The following is a 21,212-nucleotide window of genomic DNA, read 5'->3' on the forward strand; positions in this document are numbered from 1 at the left end:
TCTTGGTCCCTGGTGCCTCGTTCTCATCTGAGCCACAAGGCTTTCCCTGCCTCTTTCAGCACTGCCTCACTCGGATTGCTGCTTAGCTTTTTCCATGCCATGGTAGAGGGCTGAGCCACTTTGCCCACATTCCACTGTGGCCTGATTGTCTGGACCATGTCCCATGATCATTTCTGCCCTGATAATCAGGCTCAAGGATGGATGGCTATGTGAGTGATGCATTTAGTCATCTTTGTTTACCTTCAACAAAAGTCCCTCAGGTAATTAACTTGAGAAGAGTAAAGGCCTGTTTGGGCTTGTGGTTTCAGTTCTTGGTCGCTAGATCCCATTGCTTTGGGCCTGTATGAGAGAGGGTCATGGTGAGAATGTCCTAAGGAGGAAATAACTTAGCTTATACAATGAAAAGCAGAGTGGAAGAAGAGAGCGGCTGGGATCTCAGTATCTGCTTGAAGGGCATGCAACTTTCTTAACTCTAGACTCCTGGTAGGTCCTGTCTCTTAAAGGCTCTGGTACTTCCCAGTCACATCCTGGGCTGTGGTGCTTATCCAAATTATGCTGATATTAAGTGCACTGAGGGCAAGTGTCCTGGGTCACTGCTTCTGGTCCGCTTTCTGCTTCTCTTACTTCCCTTATGCCACATCATTTATATATATATATATTTATGTATATATACATATATATGGATATATGCATGCATGTATGTATGCACACACACACACACACACACACACACACATATATATATATATATATATGTATATATATATAAAGCATTATATTTTTACCTAAGAATTAGGAACTGTGGTTCCTAGTCATTCTAGCACTTAAGGGAAAGACTATGCTTCTTGGTATCCAAACCATCTTTCCAACCATCATTCTCTTCTCTGAAGAAGCACTCCTTCAGTCGAGGCTGTGGCTTGGTGGGAGAGGACTTGCCTCTTACACATGATGTCCTTCATTCAACCTTTCTGTTGACAAAAAAACAGGAGGCTTTTTTTTCCCCCTCGGCAAAATAACATATTTTAAAAATTAAAGCTATGAGTTTTCGGAATTTTATTTTTGCTCTACATAAAAGAAAATCTTAGTTTAAAAATAAAATAGACAGGACAGACAAGTGTTCTTTGTTCTGAATAGATTTGCCTTTTCTCCACTGTAATGCCTAAGACAAAGTTTCATAAGAGGAGAGGCTTGTGGTAAGAAGAAAGGATAAGAAGAAACATTAACTCATTCTAAATCCTTACACAAAGGCCTGCAGTAAAAGCAGGGACCAACAGCATTGAATATACGCATAATGAGTGGAGTTAGGTGATGAGCAGGTGACTTTTGACCTCTAACTATGAGGTACACAGTGCGACAGGGTAGAAAGGGAACATACTGGACAAGGTACAGTCTCACTAGAGTTGATGAACACGGGCTAGAGCCCTAAGAAAGACTGATGATGTTAGAATTTTTAATTTAAGTCTTACTCGTGTCTTTCTGTTTAAATATTTTGGAAAATTTTTTTAAATGCTGAGCTTATCACTAGATCCCAAAGGATTTTGAGTTTCAAGCTTGGGGTGACACTTTGGCATGGATCATATTATAAGCTCCTGCTCCTTGGGTTGTTTCTTCTAAGGTACTGTGCATGTTGACAATCACTTCAGGATGGGAACTATCTGATAGTGCTGGATAGTTCAGGGTCATAGGCACAAGGCTGTACAAGTCATTCGAATAGCTGAGTCACCATGTATATGGTTATTGGAAAAGGCTTTTGATAAAGCATGACTGTATAAAGGGTCTTTGATTTGCCAAACACGTTGTTAGTACAGATAAACAATTCACCTACTCTCTCTGATATGGGGACAAGAAACTTCTTGAAGCTGTGCACCTGGAATCAGTGGGTGGCATCACTATCAGCAGACAAGCCAGAACTGTCCAGGTTCTTTCTTCTTTCTTTGAGCCTCTAGTGGAGTGGTTCTCAACCTTCCCAATGTTGTGATCCTTTAATACAGTTCCTCATGTTGTGGTGACTTCCAACCATAAGATTGTTCTCATTGCTACTTCATAACAATAATTTTGTTGCTGTTATGAATTGTAATGTTAATATATCTGCTTGTCTATAGTCTTATGTGACGCTGCCAGTCATCTAACTCTCACTTACAGGGGGCAGGACCCACAGGTTGAGAACCACTGCTCGTGGGCACTACCCAGTAGCACTGTCCATAAGTCCTGCAGGCTTAGTCTTTCTAAATATCCTCAATTCTTCTCCTTTCCTGATGCTCTGCCCAAATTAAGATGTAGTTGCTTCTGGTCATCAAGTGTTCAGTGGTCTGGTATGTCATTTTCTCTTCTTCTATTCTTCATTTAAAGAAGTATGGGCTGGTGAGAGCGAACAGCCTTTAAAAAGGCTCGTGCTGCTGAGCCTGGCAACCAGAGTCTGCTGTGATGCAGTTCTGCCATCTTTGCCGTGTCATGAGTCAACATGATGTGAGCTGCTTTGTGTTCTTTTTAATTAACTTCCAAAGGCATCATTGAGCACTGGTTTATTTTTGCTTTTATTTCCTGTCCCCAAGTGATGTTTGCCTGCCCTTTGATGTCTTATGTATTAACTTTGACCACATAGTTGAAACTGCTGCTTGTGTAGATAAGTAATAGGCATCCCTTACTCAAATGTACCTGATTCTTAAAGTCATCATTTGCTTGTTTCTATTTCTGGTTACTCATGGGTCAGTCTAATTGCTGTCTTTCTGTTCTTATTGCTTCCTTTTCCAGTTATGTAGAATAATTCTGTTTTCCTAAAACAGCTTCGATGGTAAATGTTTATGAACTTCTACTGAAGGATATCTGTATCAATGATACCCTCAGACTGAAGGGTATCCGTCTCTTCTGTGAAGAGACACCATGGCCACAGGGACTCTTATGGAGGAAAACATTTAATTGGTATTGGCTTACAGTTCAGAAGTTTAGTCAATTATCAGCATAGCAGCAAGCATCACACAGGGAAACATGGTGCTGGAGAGGTAGCTGAGAGTCCTACATCTGGACTGGCTGGCAGCAGGAAGAGATCGAGTCACAATGGCATGGCTTGAACTTCTGAGACTTCAAGGCCCTCCCTCAGTGACACACCTCATCTAAAACGGTCACACTTACTCCAACAAGGCCACACCTCCTAATGATGCCACTCCCTATAGGGCCTTTTTCTTTCAAACTACCACAGTATGCATGGGCAATATGTATATCAACAGCCAAAGAGGTAAACAAACATCATTCCAAACTGTGTGGATGTGTCCAGATTTACAGTTTTTTTTTTTTAATATTCTGTGCCCAAAGAAATACATCTAATATTTGCTAAATGCCTTGGTAGCTTAAAAGGTGTAACAGTTGCCTCTGAAACCATGTTTATTTTATAATTTTCAGTGCCTCATACACTCAGACTGATGGAAGGTTTTCAGTTAGGTAGTATTATAAACAAAGTAACAAAGATTATAGCAGAACTTTTTCTAAAATGGTACATATTACACTATCATGTCCATCCAGACATCTCCTGTTTTTTATTACAGTTCTATACAGAATTGCTTTTTAAAGCAAGTCTAGAAAACAGACCAAGCAGAGTTATAGTAGAGTTTATTAAAGCACGGTGCCAACTGAATACAAAGCGACCTTGTGTGGGAAGGTTAAGCAGCCTTACTGTCTACCCCTGAACAGAACGAGTATTGGGCAGTGTGGTTTATTAATAGCAGCGTCTACACTGTTTCCACAGAGCAGAGCTCTGTTAAAGTGAAAGCACCCTAGACGCAGCGTCATGTAGTAAAGAGTAAGCTGTGTAAATGGAAGGGATTGCTAAAATTCTGTTTATGCTACTAAAGCAAGCTTTTACACATTATTGCCAGAAGTCAGTCAGCTATTTGCATATCAAATTAATTAGTTTAAACAGACTAAACTTTAATTAAGGTGATTCTTCAAACTCTTCTGAGTTTTGACTTTTGACTTTTGACTTTTTACCATTGAAAATCAAATTTAGTAAGAAAATGCATTCCATGTCCATAAATATGATGAAGAGAATACATAGTAAGTAACACATGGGTCATACACTTACATGCCAAAATAAGGCTGTTGTTTTTTAAAACTTTAGTTGTTTAATCATTTTGAAGTTCAAAGGAAAATTTCACTTGAATCTATTACTGTTTTAAACATGAATAATTCTTACCCTTTTTTCCTAATTAGAACTAAATAGAAACTAGTCTCTTTAAGCAATAGTGATATTTTATACAAGTGATAACTGATTTTATTTGTGAATTGATAAGCACATTAAAAACTTCATCCAAAAATACAGTTAAGATTTTGGAATCTGTAGATCATTATTAAATTTTGTTATAAATAATGTTTGTAAAATTATCATTATCAGACAACTTACATACATTTTACTAAGTTTCCATAAGGCTTTAGAGATGGTAATACAAGTCTGATTTTATATAACTCTCTGAAATCGATGAGAGGTCATTTATACAAAGGAGTTATGTAATGAGATAAATATGTATCTTTTCATCATATGTCATTTATAGATAAGTGATATGTTTTCTTTTGTTTTCAATGGTAAAAAGTCAGAAGAGTTTAAAGAATGACCTTAATTAAAGCTTAAGTCTTTTTAATATAATTAATTTGATATATAATATAAACATAAGCTAGATGATTATATAACTGGAAAAAAATCTATTATGAAAGTTACTAATTAATCTGAGGAACCTAGAGAGTTAATTTTGATCCACTTTATTTATTGTAATATAAAATATCAACACTCAAGTTTACTTTCTTGCATCTACTATGAAGGGAATTATTTGCAAACTGTCATCAACTGGGGTAGGGAAAGGACTCTGAGCTAAGACCCTGGGCTGTGCTTGCCTGAATGGTGATCTGGGCTCCATGTATATACTGTGTGCCCAAGGTGACTGGCAACGGTTTTGATGCTAGTGAGTGCTGGAATCTCCTAGAGAACTTTCAATGTGCTGTTCTCAGAAAGTCTCTCAGGGTAGGGATTTCTGTGAAGGCAATCTTGAGACAGACCAAATAATTAAACATGTTTCTAATATCAGGAATGTCTGTGTTTTTATACTACAGAGTGGTTTGAAGTGTGATAGCAACAGAAGCTTCCATCTCTGTATATAGTTCTGTATTTTTTTTTAAATGCCCTTTCTGCTCTGTTGAGTAGTTTCAGTGACTAATAGTCATTGGAAACCACGTGTTTTCATGCATTGTAATTGCTGACCTTGGTGTGGAATTCAAGTGGTTCTGCACGTATGCCTTGAATTCCAATGTGCAGGTTCAGAAAGGGGCTAGGAAGGAAATAATAGTAATACACCCTGTTATAAACAGGAAAGAGATATGCCTTGAGGATCCCGAGGAATGACATCATATTACAGAATAAAATGGAACACAACAAAGTTCTTAGTATTTCTTACCAAAGTTCAAGTTACCAATAGAGATGCTTTATTCTTTTTTTAAATTAGATATATCCTTTATCTACATTTCAAATGATTTCCCCTTTCCTGGTTCCCCCTACCCCCAGAAAGTCCCATAAGCCCTCTCCCCTCTCCCTGTTCCCCAATCATCCCCCTCCCTCTTCCCTGTCCTGGTATTTCCCTACACTGCTGCACTGAGCCTTTTCAGGACCAGGGGTCTCTCCTCCCTTTGATATTCAATAAGGCCATCCTCTGCTGCCTATGCATCCGGAGCCATGGGTCCCTCCATGTGTACTCTTTGGTTGGTGGTTTAGTCCCTGGGACTTCTGGTGGTACTGGTTGGTTCATATTGTTGTTCCTCCTATTGCTGCAAACCCCTTCAGCTCCTTGGGTCCTTTCTCTAGCTTTCCCATTCAGGACCCTGGATTAAGTCAGGTGGGACCATGAGAAAGAGGAGCATTTGAAAGACAGTTGCAAGCCCATGTTGTTCAAAGCTTGTCCCATTTTTGTGCACTGCCTTTGGATGACAAACTGACTCTGAAGTGAAGATATCTTAGAGTTTTGAGTGTCCTTTCATTTTGGTTTTAATATATATTACATGTAATATACATAACATATTAGATATTATATGATTGAATACACTCAAAATCTGCAAACACACTGTCATACCAAGCAGCGGTTGCCCCAGCCCTCCTTGCTCACACTTCCTCTCCCCCACATTTTGCTGCCAGGGTACCTAGTCTCCACAGTTCTCCAGGTGAGACTCGCAGAAGTTGAAGAGCAACAGTGGTGCAAATGTTAGGGCAGGTGTCTCTCTGCATAGAATCTCCTAGTGGCTTCGGTGTATTTAATTCCCTTTCTCTGGAAATGCCCTTGCACAGGGCTCTACATAAATGAGTGAATGGGACACTGGTGGGTTTCTCTCTAGATAGTCATGCGTCTATACTTAAAGCTATGTCTCCTTAAATACCTTTCTTTGTAGGCAATGCATATTTTTGACTCTACTTAACTGTGTTGTTCTGTGGCTTGCTTTATTAAGTTTACCTGAATTGTTTCCACATTGCATTAGAACACGCACCTTGGTGTTCATCTCTGAGCATCCTGTATGCCAGTTGCATAGCAATCCCACTATTGATGTTCTTTCTTTCCTATCGTCGCCCTGTTCTAACCTTTCTATAGTACGGAACCATGGGACCTCCTGATATTAGGAGCATGCTCAGTGGTTTGGTCTGCTGCTAGACTACCCACACAGGAAGTTCCTGTAGGTTTCTACCACCCAGATAGTGTGAGATAATTCAGACCCCTGTGCTAGGCTAGGAGCCTGGGAAACGACTAACTTCTTTCATTTGTTAAACTACATTCTTTTTGATAAAATATCTTCTTCTTAGAGAGCAAGGACTTACAGGAGGATTTGGAGGGAAGAAAGGGAAGGAGAAACTGAAGCAATTATATTATAATCACAAAAAATTTTCAAATGTCTTTATTTTATGGTTGTAGCTGTATATATTATGATTGCTGTTACCAAAGTTCAATCTGTAATATTTCAACCCAAATTACACATAATATAATCTCTGCTATTACAAATGACTTTTTCTATTTCTGTTAAGAGTAGTTTTAGTCTCCATTTCTTTCTATGCATCTTAATTTAAAGAGCTTTTCCTACTATTGAGTATTTAATAGCTTTGTTATGCCTCACTAAGATCACATAGTAATTACAATTCATGTGCATGTAGGTTTTTATTCTTTTTGTAAATAATTATTAAAATGAATCACTACTGAGGAAAAGGTCATTAACTCCTTTTATGGTTTTTGATAAAAATTGTTGGGTGATTTTAGGTATCTTAGTTTCATAGCTTTAGTTATTCAATAATACATATATATATATATGTATATATGTGCATATATATTAAGGTTCCATGTAATATGCATATTTTTGATCCTATTTAACAGTATTGTTCTGTATAAATTGTATTGGCTAATTTAAAAAAATAAGCAAATGAATAAATTATTTTATGAGAGTGTTATATCAAATTTATGACCATCAAAGTTTGATACTTTAACAAATTTTGACCACACTTCTGAAATAAGGCACTCATAGATTTTAATCTAACTAATCTATGTAAATTTACTTTTATGAACTATAGTTAATAGATATAGACATAAAAGAATGATGCTATATATTTTTCATTTAAATGCTTTCTTTATAATGCTATCAAGTCTGGCGGAGAAACATCTTAAAAAATGCTCAACTTCATTAGTCATCAGGGAAATGCAAATCAAACAACCCTGAGATTTCACCTTACACCAGTCAGAATGGCTAAGATTAAAAACTCAGGAGACAGCAGATGTTGGCGAGGCTGTGCAGAAAGAGGAACACTCCTCCACTGCTGGTGGGGTTGCAAATTAGTACAACCACTCTGGAAATAAGTCTGGCAGTCCCTCAGAAAACTGGGCATGTCACTTCCAAAAGATCCTGCTACACCACTCCTGGGCATATACCCAGAGGATTCCCCAGCATGTAATAAGGATACATGTTGTACTATGTTAATAGCAGCCCTATTTATAATAGCCAGAAGCTGGAAAGAACCTAGGTATCCCTCAACAGAAGAATGGATGCAAAAAATATGGTATATATACACAATGGAGTACTATTCAGCCATTAGAAACAATGAATTCTTGAAATTCTTAGGCAAACGGATGGAGCTGGAGAACATCATACTAAGTGAGGTAACCCAGTCTCAAAAGATCAATCATGGTATGCACTCACTAATAAGTGGATATTAGCTTGGAAAACTGGAATATGCAAAACATAATCCACACTTCAAATGAGGTACAAGAAGAACAGAGGAGTGGCCCCTAGTTCTGGAAAGACCCAGTGTAGCAGTATAAGACAAAACCAGAACAGGGAAGTGGGAAGGGATGGGTGGGAGAACAGGGGGAGGGAAGGGGGGGGGCTTATATGACTTACAGGGAGTGGGGAACCAGAAAAGGGGAAATCATTTGAAATGTAAATAAAAAATATATCGAATAAAATTTAAAAAATGCTATCAAGTCAATAAAATGTAGATGAGTATATAAATATTTATATACCTTAATAGTATCTGATTTTAATTTTTTTTAAAAAAAATATAATCTTCATATTTATTCTTTGAGAGTTCTATACATAACCCAAGGCACTTTCTCACTGTTCTCTCCCAACTCCTCCCAGACCACTCCCATGGTCCCCTCCCAACTTCGTGTTTTGTTTTCTTTTGTTTGTTTGTTTGTTTGTTTGTTTCTTTCTTTCTTTCTTTTTTTTACAATCCACTAAATCTAATTAGTGCTGCCCTTATACACACGGGTGTGGGCCCACCCACTGGACACACCCCTAAAGAAAACTGATTTTCTCTCCTCATAGCTACCAACTGTCATTGATTCCTCAACTAGGTGTGGAGCTATGCACCCCTCCTGAGTCCATGCTGGAGTTTTGACTATGTTATCTTGTACAGACCTTGTGTAAATAGCCACAGCTGCTGTGGGTTCATGAGTTTAGTAGTCCCGCAATTTCAGCAGACAGTTTCACCTCAGCTTTCCCTGACCTCTGACTCTCAAGATATTTCCACCCTCTTCTTCCTTGATGTTCTCTGAGCTGTGGCAAAGGGTGTGTGATACTGGTGTTTGATTCATGTTTGAGCATTCTAAAGACACTTACTCTTTGTACTTTGATATTCTACTATCATCCTCTTTATTTTATTATATATTTTATATTATTATTAAGGTTCTGTATCTTTACAAAACTATCTTTATTAATCACCAGTAGGTTCACACAAAGGCTGAAAGTCCTCTGTGTATATTTCAGGTCAAATGATTTGCCTGCTTTTTTTTTTTTTTTTTTTTTTTTTTTTTTTAGGAAATTTACCAGTGGTGTGGCTCCTCTTGCAACAAATATGAGCGTCTGAAGGCAAGCCAGGTGGCCATTGGCATCCGGGACAATGAGAGGAAGGGAAGATCTCAGCTCATTGTGGTGGAAGAAGGAAGTGAACCATCAGAGCTCCTGGAGGTATTGTGATTTGTCTGTCAAAGTCTGAGCCATAGACAAGTGTGTATGTGTGTGTGTGTGTGTGTGTGTGTGAGAGAGAGAGAGAGAGACAGAGAGAGAGAGAGACAGAGAGAGAGAGAGAAGCACTAAGACACACATACACACAGACTAAGAGAGACAAACAGAGAAAAAGACAGAGACAGAGAGACTGGAGAGAGAGAGAGAGAGAGAGAGAGAGAGAGAGAGAGAGAGAGAGAGAGAGAGAGAGAGAGAGAGAAAGAAAGAATGAGACTAGGGGAAGGGGGTGGGATCAAACATATTATCAAATGGGTAGTGATTAGATTTTAAAAACACCAAGGATACGTAAGTCTTGGTGTCATGGGGACTCAGTAATGTCTCCTTCCTCTCAAGATCTGTTGATTGTACTTATCTTCCTTTTTCCTCTTTTCAATGTTGGTACCTTGAGTGTGACAGGCAAGAAGATCATCGACCACTGAGCATCCTTACATTATTTCGAAGTATATAATAGTTTAATCATCTAGGTTTAATTCCTTTTTAATTGTACTGATTTTCTTTAACATAAAATGTTACAACTACTTCCTTAAAGAATGAAATATCTGGGGCTGAACAAATAGCTCACCTGTTAAGAGCACTGGCTGCTCTTCTAGGGGACTCAGGCTCGATTCCTAACACACATGGCTGGGAACGGCAGTTCACAACCATCTGTAACTCTAGTTCCAGTGGATCCAATGAGCCCTCGTAGCCTCTGCAGGCCAGGCATGTATGTAGTACACAGATATGCAAGCAGGCAAAATATTGGCACACACAAAACTAATAAAATAAAAATAAGTTTTTTTAAAAAAATAATTTGTGTGTGTGGGAACACAGGAGGACTTTATTTTTTTTAATGTATATGAGTACACTGTAGCTCTCTTCAGACACACCAGAAGAGAGCGTTAGATTCTGTTATAGACAGTTGTGAGCCACCATGTGTGGTTACTAGAAATTGGACTCAGGACCTCTGGAAAAATAATCAGGGGTCTTAACCACTGAGCCATCTCTCCAGCCCTCAAAAATAAGTTTTAAAAAGGATGGAAACTCTTGTACCAAGGTGTTAAATATCTCAATTTTTTAATATATATTCTAACCAAGCTAAAAATCTTGTCTTATAAATAGGATATTTATGATTTGACTATAGTTTTTAGTGAATTTGCAAGTTCAATATCCATAGCTCTACAGAACTAACCCTTTATGTGCTGACTAATTCTTATGTCAAAATAACACAAGCAAGATTCATTTGGGAAAAAGGAACCTCGGTTGAGAAAATGCTCCCATCATGTAGTCCATGGGCAAGTCTGTGATACATATATTCCTAACTGATGATTGATGTGGGAAGGGCCAACCCAGGCCCATCCTACAGGGGGCTGGTATCACACATACCTTGGTAGGTGGTCCTGGATGATATGAGAAAACAGGCCTGAGGAGCAAGCTCACAAGCAGTGGTTCTCCACAGAACCATTGCTTCAGTTCCTGCCTTGAGTTTCTGCCCTGCTTCCCTTTTATGATGGATTGTGATCAGAACATGTGGGCTGAACGAAACCCTTCCTCGCCAAGTTGCTTTCAGTCATGGTGTTTTATCAAAATAATAGAAACCCTAACCAAGACACGGTACTTTACTATGACAGTAATCTCTGACAAGTACCTGTGTCACAGTGACACAGCTGGGCATGCCCACACTTGGGGTCCTTGCTTATTGCGTTTCTTTAAAAAAAAACAAAAAACAAAAACAAAAAAAACCCCAAAAAACAAAAAAAAAACGAAGAAGAAAGTTTGAACTTTCAATACACTGAGTTGTAGTGTTAAAATATGAAAATACTAATAAAAGGCAAATAAAACCTAAAAATACAAATTGAACTTTGAAATCCTAGAGGGTAGAAAAGAGTTCCAACTTCTAAGATGCTCTTTGCATTTCAGAGACTTCTTGTTTGGGTTTTTTAATTCCTAAACACACGTGCACAACATAGTATCTGTGCTGCACCCTCTCTCACAGCTCTTAAGGGCACAGTGAACTGAAGTGAACTGAAGTGAAGGCCTTCCTTAACTAAAAGGACAGTGGCTTTCTGTCATGGCTGTTTTGCAGCCTGATTGCAACAGGGCTCATTTGGTGAACTGACTACGCACTTATGTGATTACTGTCATATTAACTCCTAGAATTTTTAGAGTTGGTAACCGTGACAATCGAATCCAAGATCTCAACTCGGTTGGAAAAATTACAACTTTATTTTCATGCACTTGTGAATGTGGCATTTCCTCAAATTGTGAATGCAGCTAACCAGAGTAGTATGACTGTTCCTGTGACTATTCAGACCACAATTCAGTTACTGTGGATAACCTCAAAATAGCAGTTAGCTCCATCATACCTTGGTGGTTATTTTTGATATCTGTCGTTTAGTAATGTTGTTTAATGAGCTTATGGAGAAGATGGTGTTTTTTGTTGTTTTGTTTTTTCTTTTGATACAGGGTCTCTCTACCTCGCTCTGGCTGTCTTGGTACTCATCATGTAGACCAGGCTAGCCTCTAACTCACAGAGATCATCCTGCCTCTGCCTCCCAAGTGCTAGGATTAAGGGTGTACTCCACTACACTTGGAAGAAGCTCATATATTAACTGGTTTCTTAAAGATATATTTATGACCCAGAAATAGCACAGTAAATTGAATCTCTACTTTTGGGAGGTGAAGGGAAGAGATCAAGGACTCAAGGTTACTCTTGGCCACCTGGCAAGTTCAAGTCCATCCTGGGCTACATGACACTATCTCAAAACAAAACATGACCAGTAGGTAGATGATAGTGTGATTGATAGTTGTATTCCAATATAATTGTTTTTTATTATATTTTTTTGTATTTTATTTTATGCATTAAAATAAATTTTTTTGGAGGGAGCCAAAGTTCTCTATAACATACAACCCAGAAATGGTCCATAGTTTGCACCCCAGTCTGCTTGTATAAGACAATGAAATGTCATTTCTTCTTTTGAAACTAACGAAATAGTGATCTTGTTAGCGGGGTCTGAAAATCTAAACATCTGTCCAAATACCCTTTACATTTCACCCCAATTCATGAGTGCAGAGGATATTTTAAGTTCCTTAACTCTAGAAACTTTAAATGTCTGCATGAGAAAGTTAGTGAAGCCTTAAAATCAAAGCTTTTCCAATCACTGAATGATCATGTGTTTGTGATTGTCCATGACTATGTACTTAATGCTCAGGGCTTGGGTATGTGCAGAACACAGCCATAGCCCCTGGGTTATTTGTTTGTTTGTTTTTTGTTTTTTTTGTTTGTTTTTTGTTTTTTTCAAGACAGGGTTTCTCTGTATAGCCCTGACTGTCTTGGAACTCATCCATAGACCAGGCTGGCCTTGAACACAGAAATCTGCCTGCCTCTGCCTCCCAAGTGCTGGGATTAAAAGCATGCACCATCACTGCCTGGCTTATTTGTTTGCTGATCCATTATTTCACACAATTTAAATATGCCTTAGCTCAGACTAAAGTACTTTGTAGAGCAAAATTACAGGGCAGGCAGGACATGGTAACGACACAAGACTATCTGGGGACACAGAGTGTGTGGCTGTTCTATTCTCTGCTGTGTTTTGCACCTCCAATACCCCATATGCCTGAGAGCAATCCTATGTGAGGAAGCCACTAAAACTCCACCTACTCACATTTGCTGCGTAGTATTTATCATGAAAGGCTGCACATAAATTATGTAAAGATTTTCCCTGCTTTCTTCTTTTCATATTTAAATAACTACTGAAGGGAAATTGAATAGTTCACTAACTCTAAGGCCCCAAGCTTATCCCTTGTCTGTAATCTTTAAACATTAGGAAGGAAGCAGAAAGATGGCCCAAGGAGAAAGATAATTTCTCTATCTGATTACGAACTTCTTGGGCAGCATCTGAGAGACTAAAGGTGGGGCAAGTTGTTTTCTAATTCAGAAAGATTCTTTTAAAATATAATGTAATGAACTTGACTATATAATCATTATAAATGCTTGTGGCAAATACTAGCTGTAAAAACATTTCAGGAAGCTGGGCAGTGGTGGTGCACGCCTTTAATCCCAGTACTTGGGAAGCACAGGCAGGCTGGTTTCTGAGTTCGAGGCCAGCCTGGTCTACAAAGTGAGTTCCAGAACAGCCAGGGCTATACAGAGAAAGCCTGTCTCGAAAAAACCAAAAAAAAAAAAAAAAAAAAAAAAAAAAAAACAAAACAAAAGAAAAAACAGTTCAGGAGATGCAGGAGCTGCTGAGGGACTGAGCTGGCTCCTCTCTTGTTTTTATAAAAATAACTTTTTGCAAAGTTATATGTTCAAACATTGTTTTGGATTCTCTATAGAGAAAGAAAATTGGGAGGAAAGCCATATTGTGTCTCATGGTGTTTGTTGAGCATTGGGATTTTGTCTTAGTTACTATTCTATTGCTATGACAAGACATCAAGACCAAGACATCACGGCCAAGACAACTTATAAAAGGAAGCATTTAATCAGGGGCCTGCTTATAGTTTCAGAGAGTTAGTCTGTGATTGTCATCGTAGAATGCACGGTGGCAGGCAGGCAGGCAGGCAGGCAGGCAAGCTAGAGATTACATCTGATCCTTGAGTTGGAAGCAGAGAGAGGAGACTGGGCCTGGCTTGGGCTTTTGAAAACTCAAAGCCTACGCCAGTGACACATCTCCTCCAACAAGGCCACACCTCCGAATCTTTCCTAAAAAGTCCACCCACCAGGAACTAAATGTTCAAAATATGTGCCTCTGGGGGCCTTTCTCATTCAAACCGCCAAAGGTTCGTTCCCAGAAAGATTGAAGTCTCAGCTTATTTTCCTGTCTAGCAGAGGAGCTAAGCACTAGAAAAGGGAAGGGTGAGGATGGGTGCTAAGGAGCACATACTTCCCAGAGCAGGGTGTCATTTCTGATGGAAGGCTTATGAATTTTATATTTCATGCCCTCTGATAGTCACAAATAGATTAACCTCTAAAGCCTCTCCAAGTCAATGAATTGGGGTGTTATTGTTTTTCTTAGCTACAAATAATACTAATAAAATAGCTTATCCAGTCTCTTTGTAAGCTGATTGGATGTTTAATATGGACAGATCTGGGAGTCACTTAAGTAAAGACGGGAGGTGAATAATTTAGATTATTTGAGTACCTCTCACAGCTTGAACACATTACTTATTAGTGCTGTGATAGTACAAAGTACATATACGAGAGACTGAGCCATTCTTCTCTAATGGTTGAGATGACAGTGTTGGCAAATATATGAACAAAGCCATATTCTTGATCGAAATACATTGTAAGATCAACTACATTTATATAGGAATAATTGGTATTTTGATGAGAACAGTTCACATATTTGGCTAGTATTTGTTTTGGTAGATGGTTACAAAAAGTAATTGAGATAATCGTGGTGACTGAAACATAAATCCACATTCCCAGCAGACAGCATGCGTCCCAGATGGGGTCCTGAGGGCTGGAATGTATGCAGCTGTTGTCTAAAGCTGGCTGTTCCTTTGATAGCAAGGCATAGTTCCCCTTCTGTAAAAATTTCCTTCCTAGGTCAAATCAGCTTCCTATATATTGTTCAGCAGCCATAAAACTCTGAACCACCTCTCCCTGTAAGCTACAGCACTGCTGTCCACTGGCAGTGGACACTTGGCCTGGTTATCACTCTAGTATTGCTCCTTCAAGATCTGTCAGCACATTGCCTACCACTCCGACCTAAACTGAAAGCTAGAACCCCACAGAACTACACAGCTCTAGAGCTTCAGTTTGTTTTTTTCTAGTTTATGTCTTTTCCTTCCCCCAACTAAACATAAAGGCCTATGTATGTATTTTTGATCTTTCTGAAGCTCTGACACAGCTTCAGTGCTTCCGTTTATAGAAATTGGGATGATTTTGAACTTGACGACTTCAGTTTTGGGACAGTTGTATATATATCATCCACCTGTACTGCGCATTTCAGCATGTAAGGTACTAGGAAAGATCAGACTAGAATATGGAGATGTAGGATTTGGTCAAACCTGATAGGTGCTGGGAACCAAACTCCAGTTCTCTGCAAGCGCGGTGTGTGCTCTAAACACATACCCACCCTTCCAGACCGAGGATTTGTGTGTTAATCTTTTAACTAAAACAACTTGTCATTTAACTCAAACTGATAGTTTCTTACATGTCCTCTATAGAGATGGGGCATTATTTCCTAGGGAATACTATCGATTAGATGAAACCATTCCTCATTTTCTTTGTTGAGTCAGAATGAAGTCAACCAAAGAAGTGTAATAATAAAACCAGGGTGCTGGTGTGAGAGTTTTTAATCACTTTTCAACAATGTACACAGTTTTTTAAACTCTTTAAAGCTTCATTGGTAAATACTATTAATAAGAATACAAACTACCCTGCTTCTTTTATCAGAGAACAAACATGGGCGTTTTGAGTTTCACAAATATAAGAAAGACCTAAGATTGTTCTGTGTCTAAAATACACATGTGAGAAAAATCACAAGAGGAGGGAGGGGAGGTTAAGTGGAGAGAGGGGAGGAAGCAGTAAAAAAGCATTGTATAAGAGAAGAATAAAAAACCCACACTCCTTAAACTGTTTTCAGCAGCTATCTCATTTGTTTCATTGTTAGTTAAAACTGCGTTTTGTAGAAATGGAAGTGTGCGTTGCCTGAGAAGTCTGTTGGGTCTACCACACAGCCATGTTTGTCTTTGTGTGCTTTTGCAGTAGTGCTGAGCTCTGCCTTGATTCTTCCTCTGCCCTCCAGGACCTTTTTATAAGTCCTTGAGAAACTGAACTATGTCTTAAATATTTTGAAATCTTCCATTTCTGTAGCATGGCAGCTGGTACATGAGAGATGGTCACCAGAGCTTATTATCTGATTGAAACAATGTTATTAGGAGAGTTGGGTGGGAGAGGACTTTCTCATTGACAGTTTACTGTTCAAAATAATCTAGTTAAAGGGATCAAACATTTGCCACTCCTGTCTAGATTGCTCCTGAGGCTGCATTACCTGCACAGAATAGATGGAGTGCCAGAGGTACCAGAAAGCAGGTGCCTTCCCCTTTCTTCTCACTGTCCCATTGTGAGGAGATATTTTCTTCCATTTTCCTTTAAAGCAGTGACAGTCTGAATAACAGAGAGCCAAGCAAGCGCAGTGGCAAACAGTACAGTATAGTTGCTGTAGCTACTGACGTTTATTGCCAAACACTGTTCAAAGCAACATTAAGTTAGTTGTTCTATTTTTGTCAGTATTGAGGATTGACTCCAGGGCCTTAACCATGTTAGGCCAGTGATCTCTCCCACTGTGTGATTCCCCTTCCCTCCTTTCCCCCTTGATGTTGTCATTGGACCTCACTAAGTTACCCAGGCTGACCTTGACGTCACTCTGTGGCCAAGCCCGGCTTTCAACATTCAGTCCTCCTGCTTTAGTCTTCAGAGTATCTGGAATTACAGGCCCGCACCACCAGGCTTGACTTGGTCATTTAATTCATTGAATCTATTATTTGAATTTTTGTTATTTATTTAACTCTGATATGCATTTTGCTCCTTATCAAATTCTTCCGATGGGAGGAATTTAAAAATTCTGAACCAAGATAAATGATGTAGAGGTAATAGCATAGTCAACCATATGTTGCAATAAAGAGACAATATACTTTGGTAATTGTTGTCTCATCAAAGTTCAACAAGGAGACTTGTGACCTTGCTGATTAAGATACCACCTTTATAGGGTCATCATGACTTGATACTACATGGCAATCACATTTTGCCATGGAAGTGAGAGACTAGCAGGAGAGCCTGTCAGTGGGATGATACAATTCCAAGACAGGTAGACCTAGTGAATAGCTCAGGGGAACAGTGAAACGTGGCCTCCGCAGGATATGTTTGAACCAATAAGCTAATGTAAATATTAAATTAAATAAACTACCATAAATGCTGAACTAGAATGGTGGGCTTTATCTCTGTCAGCTTAGTGTTTCTATTGTTATCATAACATTGATTATATGTTATCAATATTAATAAAGAACTACTAGGAAGCCAATTCCTCTTTAGTCTCTTTTGCTAAAGATTAACCAACCCCAGATATCAATGGCCACATTTCCTATTTAATTGTTTATGCTCCTTTGCAATTGTCTTATAAATGACATAATTTTGAAGTATAAAGCAATGACCAGTATCAGTAAGTTTATGTCAGCTTCCTGTTATATCTTGTGCTAAGAATGTTCTGAGCCTGGATATTTAAAAAGTTTCATGATCCATCTACTCATTTCCTTGTAGTATTTATTTTATGATTAGCATTGGTTTAATGCCATGAAGAAATCTGCTTCTGTAGCATAAAGATATCCCTGGAGTGGAAGATGTCTGACTATGGTGTTAACACTTTGCCCAGAGCCAAGGGTCTCAATGAGTCATAGCAGGATTATGTCAACAGTATTTGTACAGATTGGTGTTATTGCAGTCATGGTCATGTGGGTATCTACTGCACCACAATTTTGGAGATATGTTTGAAAAAATTATAGTATACTTAGGAAAATAAAATTTTAGTTGACCTTATAAGGAAACCATTGTTCATGTAAATAGAGTATCATGCCATTTATAAAGGGAGGGGATACCATTAGGATAACTCAGGTTTTAGAGAGCCCATATTTTCTATTAATCTTGAAAAAGATACTACCATATGACCAAAAGGAAAATGTGCTCCTATCTGTAGACTGCAAGCTCTGTGTAAATGCACTGTTAAATGAAGTTCTAGGCTGTGGATACTCTAGAGATTAAATACTAGTGTTTGTTAGAGTGACTAAATTAAAACATTTACGATTAGTGAAAATAAAATTTTAATAACAGGATGCAGGTACATGAGACAGAGTATTTAGGAACTGTCTGGGAGCGAGCAGGGAAGCCACTTCAGTTGTCTGGCGAGGCTCACTGTCTGCCTTGGAACTCCCTGAACAGTGGTCTGTAAGGACAGAGCCTGCTCATCATAGGATGGATTTTCTCCTTAGTCCTCACTCATCCTCATTGCAATTATCTTGATAGCATACCTTTTCATCAATTAGAAATTGCATAATTAAATAGATGTTATTGTGAGCGGCACCTTCCGTGGGCTTAACAGAAGGAGCTGCTTTGGTAACAGCAGTTCTGTGACGTAGATATTATTACGCTCTCCTTTGGGCTGTGACTCAGAGACAGGACTGCTGTGATCTGGAAGCTGCTCCTGACAGCACAGGTAAGGGTCAAATGTGGCAGCCACATGTTAGTGATTTCTAGAGCAGTTGCTGGACCTCAGTTCCAGCGGTGTTGCTGGATCTCAGTTCCAGCGGTGTTGCGGAACGTGTTTGGGAGCTGGCCCCTGGAAGGCTGAGGCGACTACAATGTTCAACCTGCAAGACTATCTCGCAGCAGTACAGGGACATTCTTTGGAGGTTCATTACTCAGAACTGCCAGCAAGCTTGTGGGCTAGCATGCACAGCCTTGTAACTGCTGATACTGTCTGGAGGAGAGAAGGCTTTCTTTCACATTTCAGACACAATCTCCCAATGACTTCTGAGGCAGGACAAGGACGGCCCGGGCAGAGCCATGGGAACTCCTGCATGTCTTCTCTTTGTAGATGAGAAAAATGAGTTCTCAAGAGGCTTTGGGATTAGCCTGTGTGAGAATGAGCCTAAGTCATTGGGGGAATCCTTCCACAGTAAACATTCTTCTCTGTTTAATTAATTAACTAATTAATTTCTGGTAAGACTTCAGGCTGATGTAGTACTCAGACTATTCTCAAACTTGGCAGCCATCCTCTTGCCCAAGCCTCTCAAATGCTGAGACTAGAGACCCGAGACCTCCATGCCAGGCTTAGGGCTATGTTCTTGACTGTCTAGAACCCCGGGATGCCTAGGGTGTCCTGTAACCTGGAGCCCTTTGCCAGACAGTTTGGATAAGTTTGCTGTACTTTGTACCTTCTCTCTCGTCATTTGTAGTCTCAATAGCAGGATGCTTGCCATGGGTGGAGCAGCTGGAACCTTCACCGGTGTTCAGCTGATCTTCTCCCTTGATGCCTTGGATTTACGATCACTGGGATAGGCATTGTCTTAAAACAAACATTCTTCTTAGTCTTGTGCAAAAGGCACAAGCACAGATACTTTCCAACCTACCCAAGAATATGGAAGCTATGTCCAGTGTGCTAAATTAAATTTTGGTGCTTGGAATTTTTCTGGATTTTGTCAATAAAGGAGGTTTTGTCATTAAAACTGAAGCTATCCTAATGGGTTCTCCACCTTCTTTTAAAGGGGAGAGGCCGATGATAAAAACTACTTGCATGCATGAAATGAGAGAAAGCAATGACCATGCAAGTGTAGCTGGTGTTCCTCCTGAGAGACAATTGTGTAGATTTGCCTCTTAGAGAGAAACTGGAGGCAGTCTGTTCTGCACCTCTCCACTCAACAGGCTTGATGGTTCTCCTACGGAAACCTTCTCTAAAGTTGGTGAAAATAAAAAAAAAGGGGTTAGTTACTGAGGGAAGAGGCTCAGAGATGTTATGAAAGAGAAACAGCTTTGGGGACAGGCCACTGGTCTTTTGAAGATCAGATGCTTTTTAAAAAATTGTGTAACTGGGTGGTGGTGGCACACACCTTTAAGCAGGGACAGTGGATCACTGTGAGTTAGATGTTAACCTGGTCTATAGTGAGCTCCAGGACAGCCAGGGCTACACAGAGAAACCCTGTCTCAAATATCACCACCACCACCACCACCAACAACAACAACAAAAGCTGAGACTCAGAACCCTCACAGTCTCTTTAAATCTATCTGGATTGTAAAAATGACTTATAATAGATTTTTAGAAGAGCCTTTGTACCTGGCATTTCCTCTGGAGTGATGGTCACTCAACCTTGAAGTAATCTCTTGTATATACTCGGTGATTGTTTTCTAAAGGTGTGGGGTTGCTTTTCTTTGGGAATCTTAGAACCTTAGCATGACCCCAGTCATTAAGACATTCCTGGCAAACCTAGACTTCTTAAAATGGCTGTGATTGCTTAGGTAATGGCTCCCTAAGAACCTAGGTCAGGAGAGATTTGTTTGGGTACACTGTAATTGATTTGCTAAAAGGCCTTTGTGCAACAATATTCTAAGTTCTCCTGTCAGGTGGTTCAGAGTTCAGTCCATCAGAGACTGGGCTGGTCTGCTGCTAGGATGCCTAACACATCCTGCAATCTCTCTTTCTTCTATTTGTGTAACTCAGAACACCGACAATGAGTGGGTGTGTATTCACTCCTTTCTCTTATTTGCTCAAATGTGAAGTAACTGCCTGACCATGGCTCATCTAGTGTTTCCTGCCGACACAGGTACTTGTCCAGGACCAGGGAAACCCACATACATCCCTGCACTGAAAGCTAACTGAACATAGGCCAAAAGCTAACTTGTTAAGGGTTATAGCTCCTGCTGTCTTCTATGGGATTGGTACACCTCAGACACTCCTAGAGTAAATCTTGCCTAACTCATATCTCTCACCTTGCTAAAATAAAGTCCTATGTGCAAGACTATTGGAGGAGGTAAGATTTAAACAATGGGAGGAGAAGGGAATTTATTTTATCACCAAGTTCTTGTGGCATTTATACACATAGTAAAAATACAGAGATAACTCAAATGGAGGAAGTGACTTTTCTGTTCTTTCTTCAGGCCATTGCCAACCACTGCCATGCTGATCATGTAGGGTCTCTGCTTTGCTTAGACA

The 21,212-nt window shown here is 39.4% G+C and overlaps 1 protein-coding gene across 1 annotated transcript in view; it reads left to right on the top strand.

Annotated features, from left to right (window-relative positions):
* Scin (scinderin) overlaps positions 1-21,212 on the top strand; it is a 75,214-nt gene that overhangs the window by 18,315 nt on the left and 35,687 nt on the right. The window contains exon 4 of the mRNA XM_052185920.1: positions 9,325-9,474. Coding sequence (XP_052041880.1) covers positions 9,325-9,474 — 150 coding nt within the window. The remainder of the gene's footprint in view (positions 1-9,324; positions 9,475-21,212) is intronic.

This window comes from Apodemus sylvaticus, chromosome 6 (genome assembly GCF_947179515.1).
Source record: "Apodemus sylvaticus chromosome 6, mApoSyl1.1, whole genome shotgun sequence".
Classification (NCBI taxonomy): Eukaryota; Metazoa; Chordata; class Mammalia; order Rodentia; family Muridae; genus Apodemus; species Apodemus sylvaticus.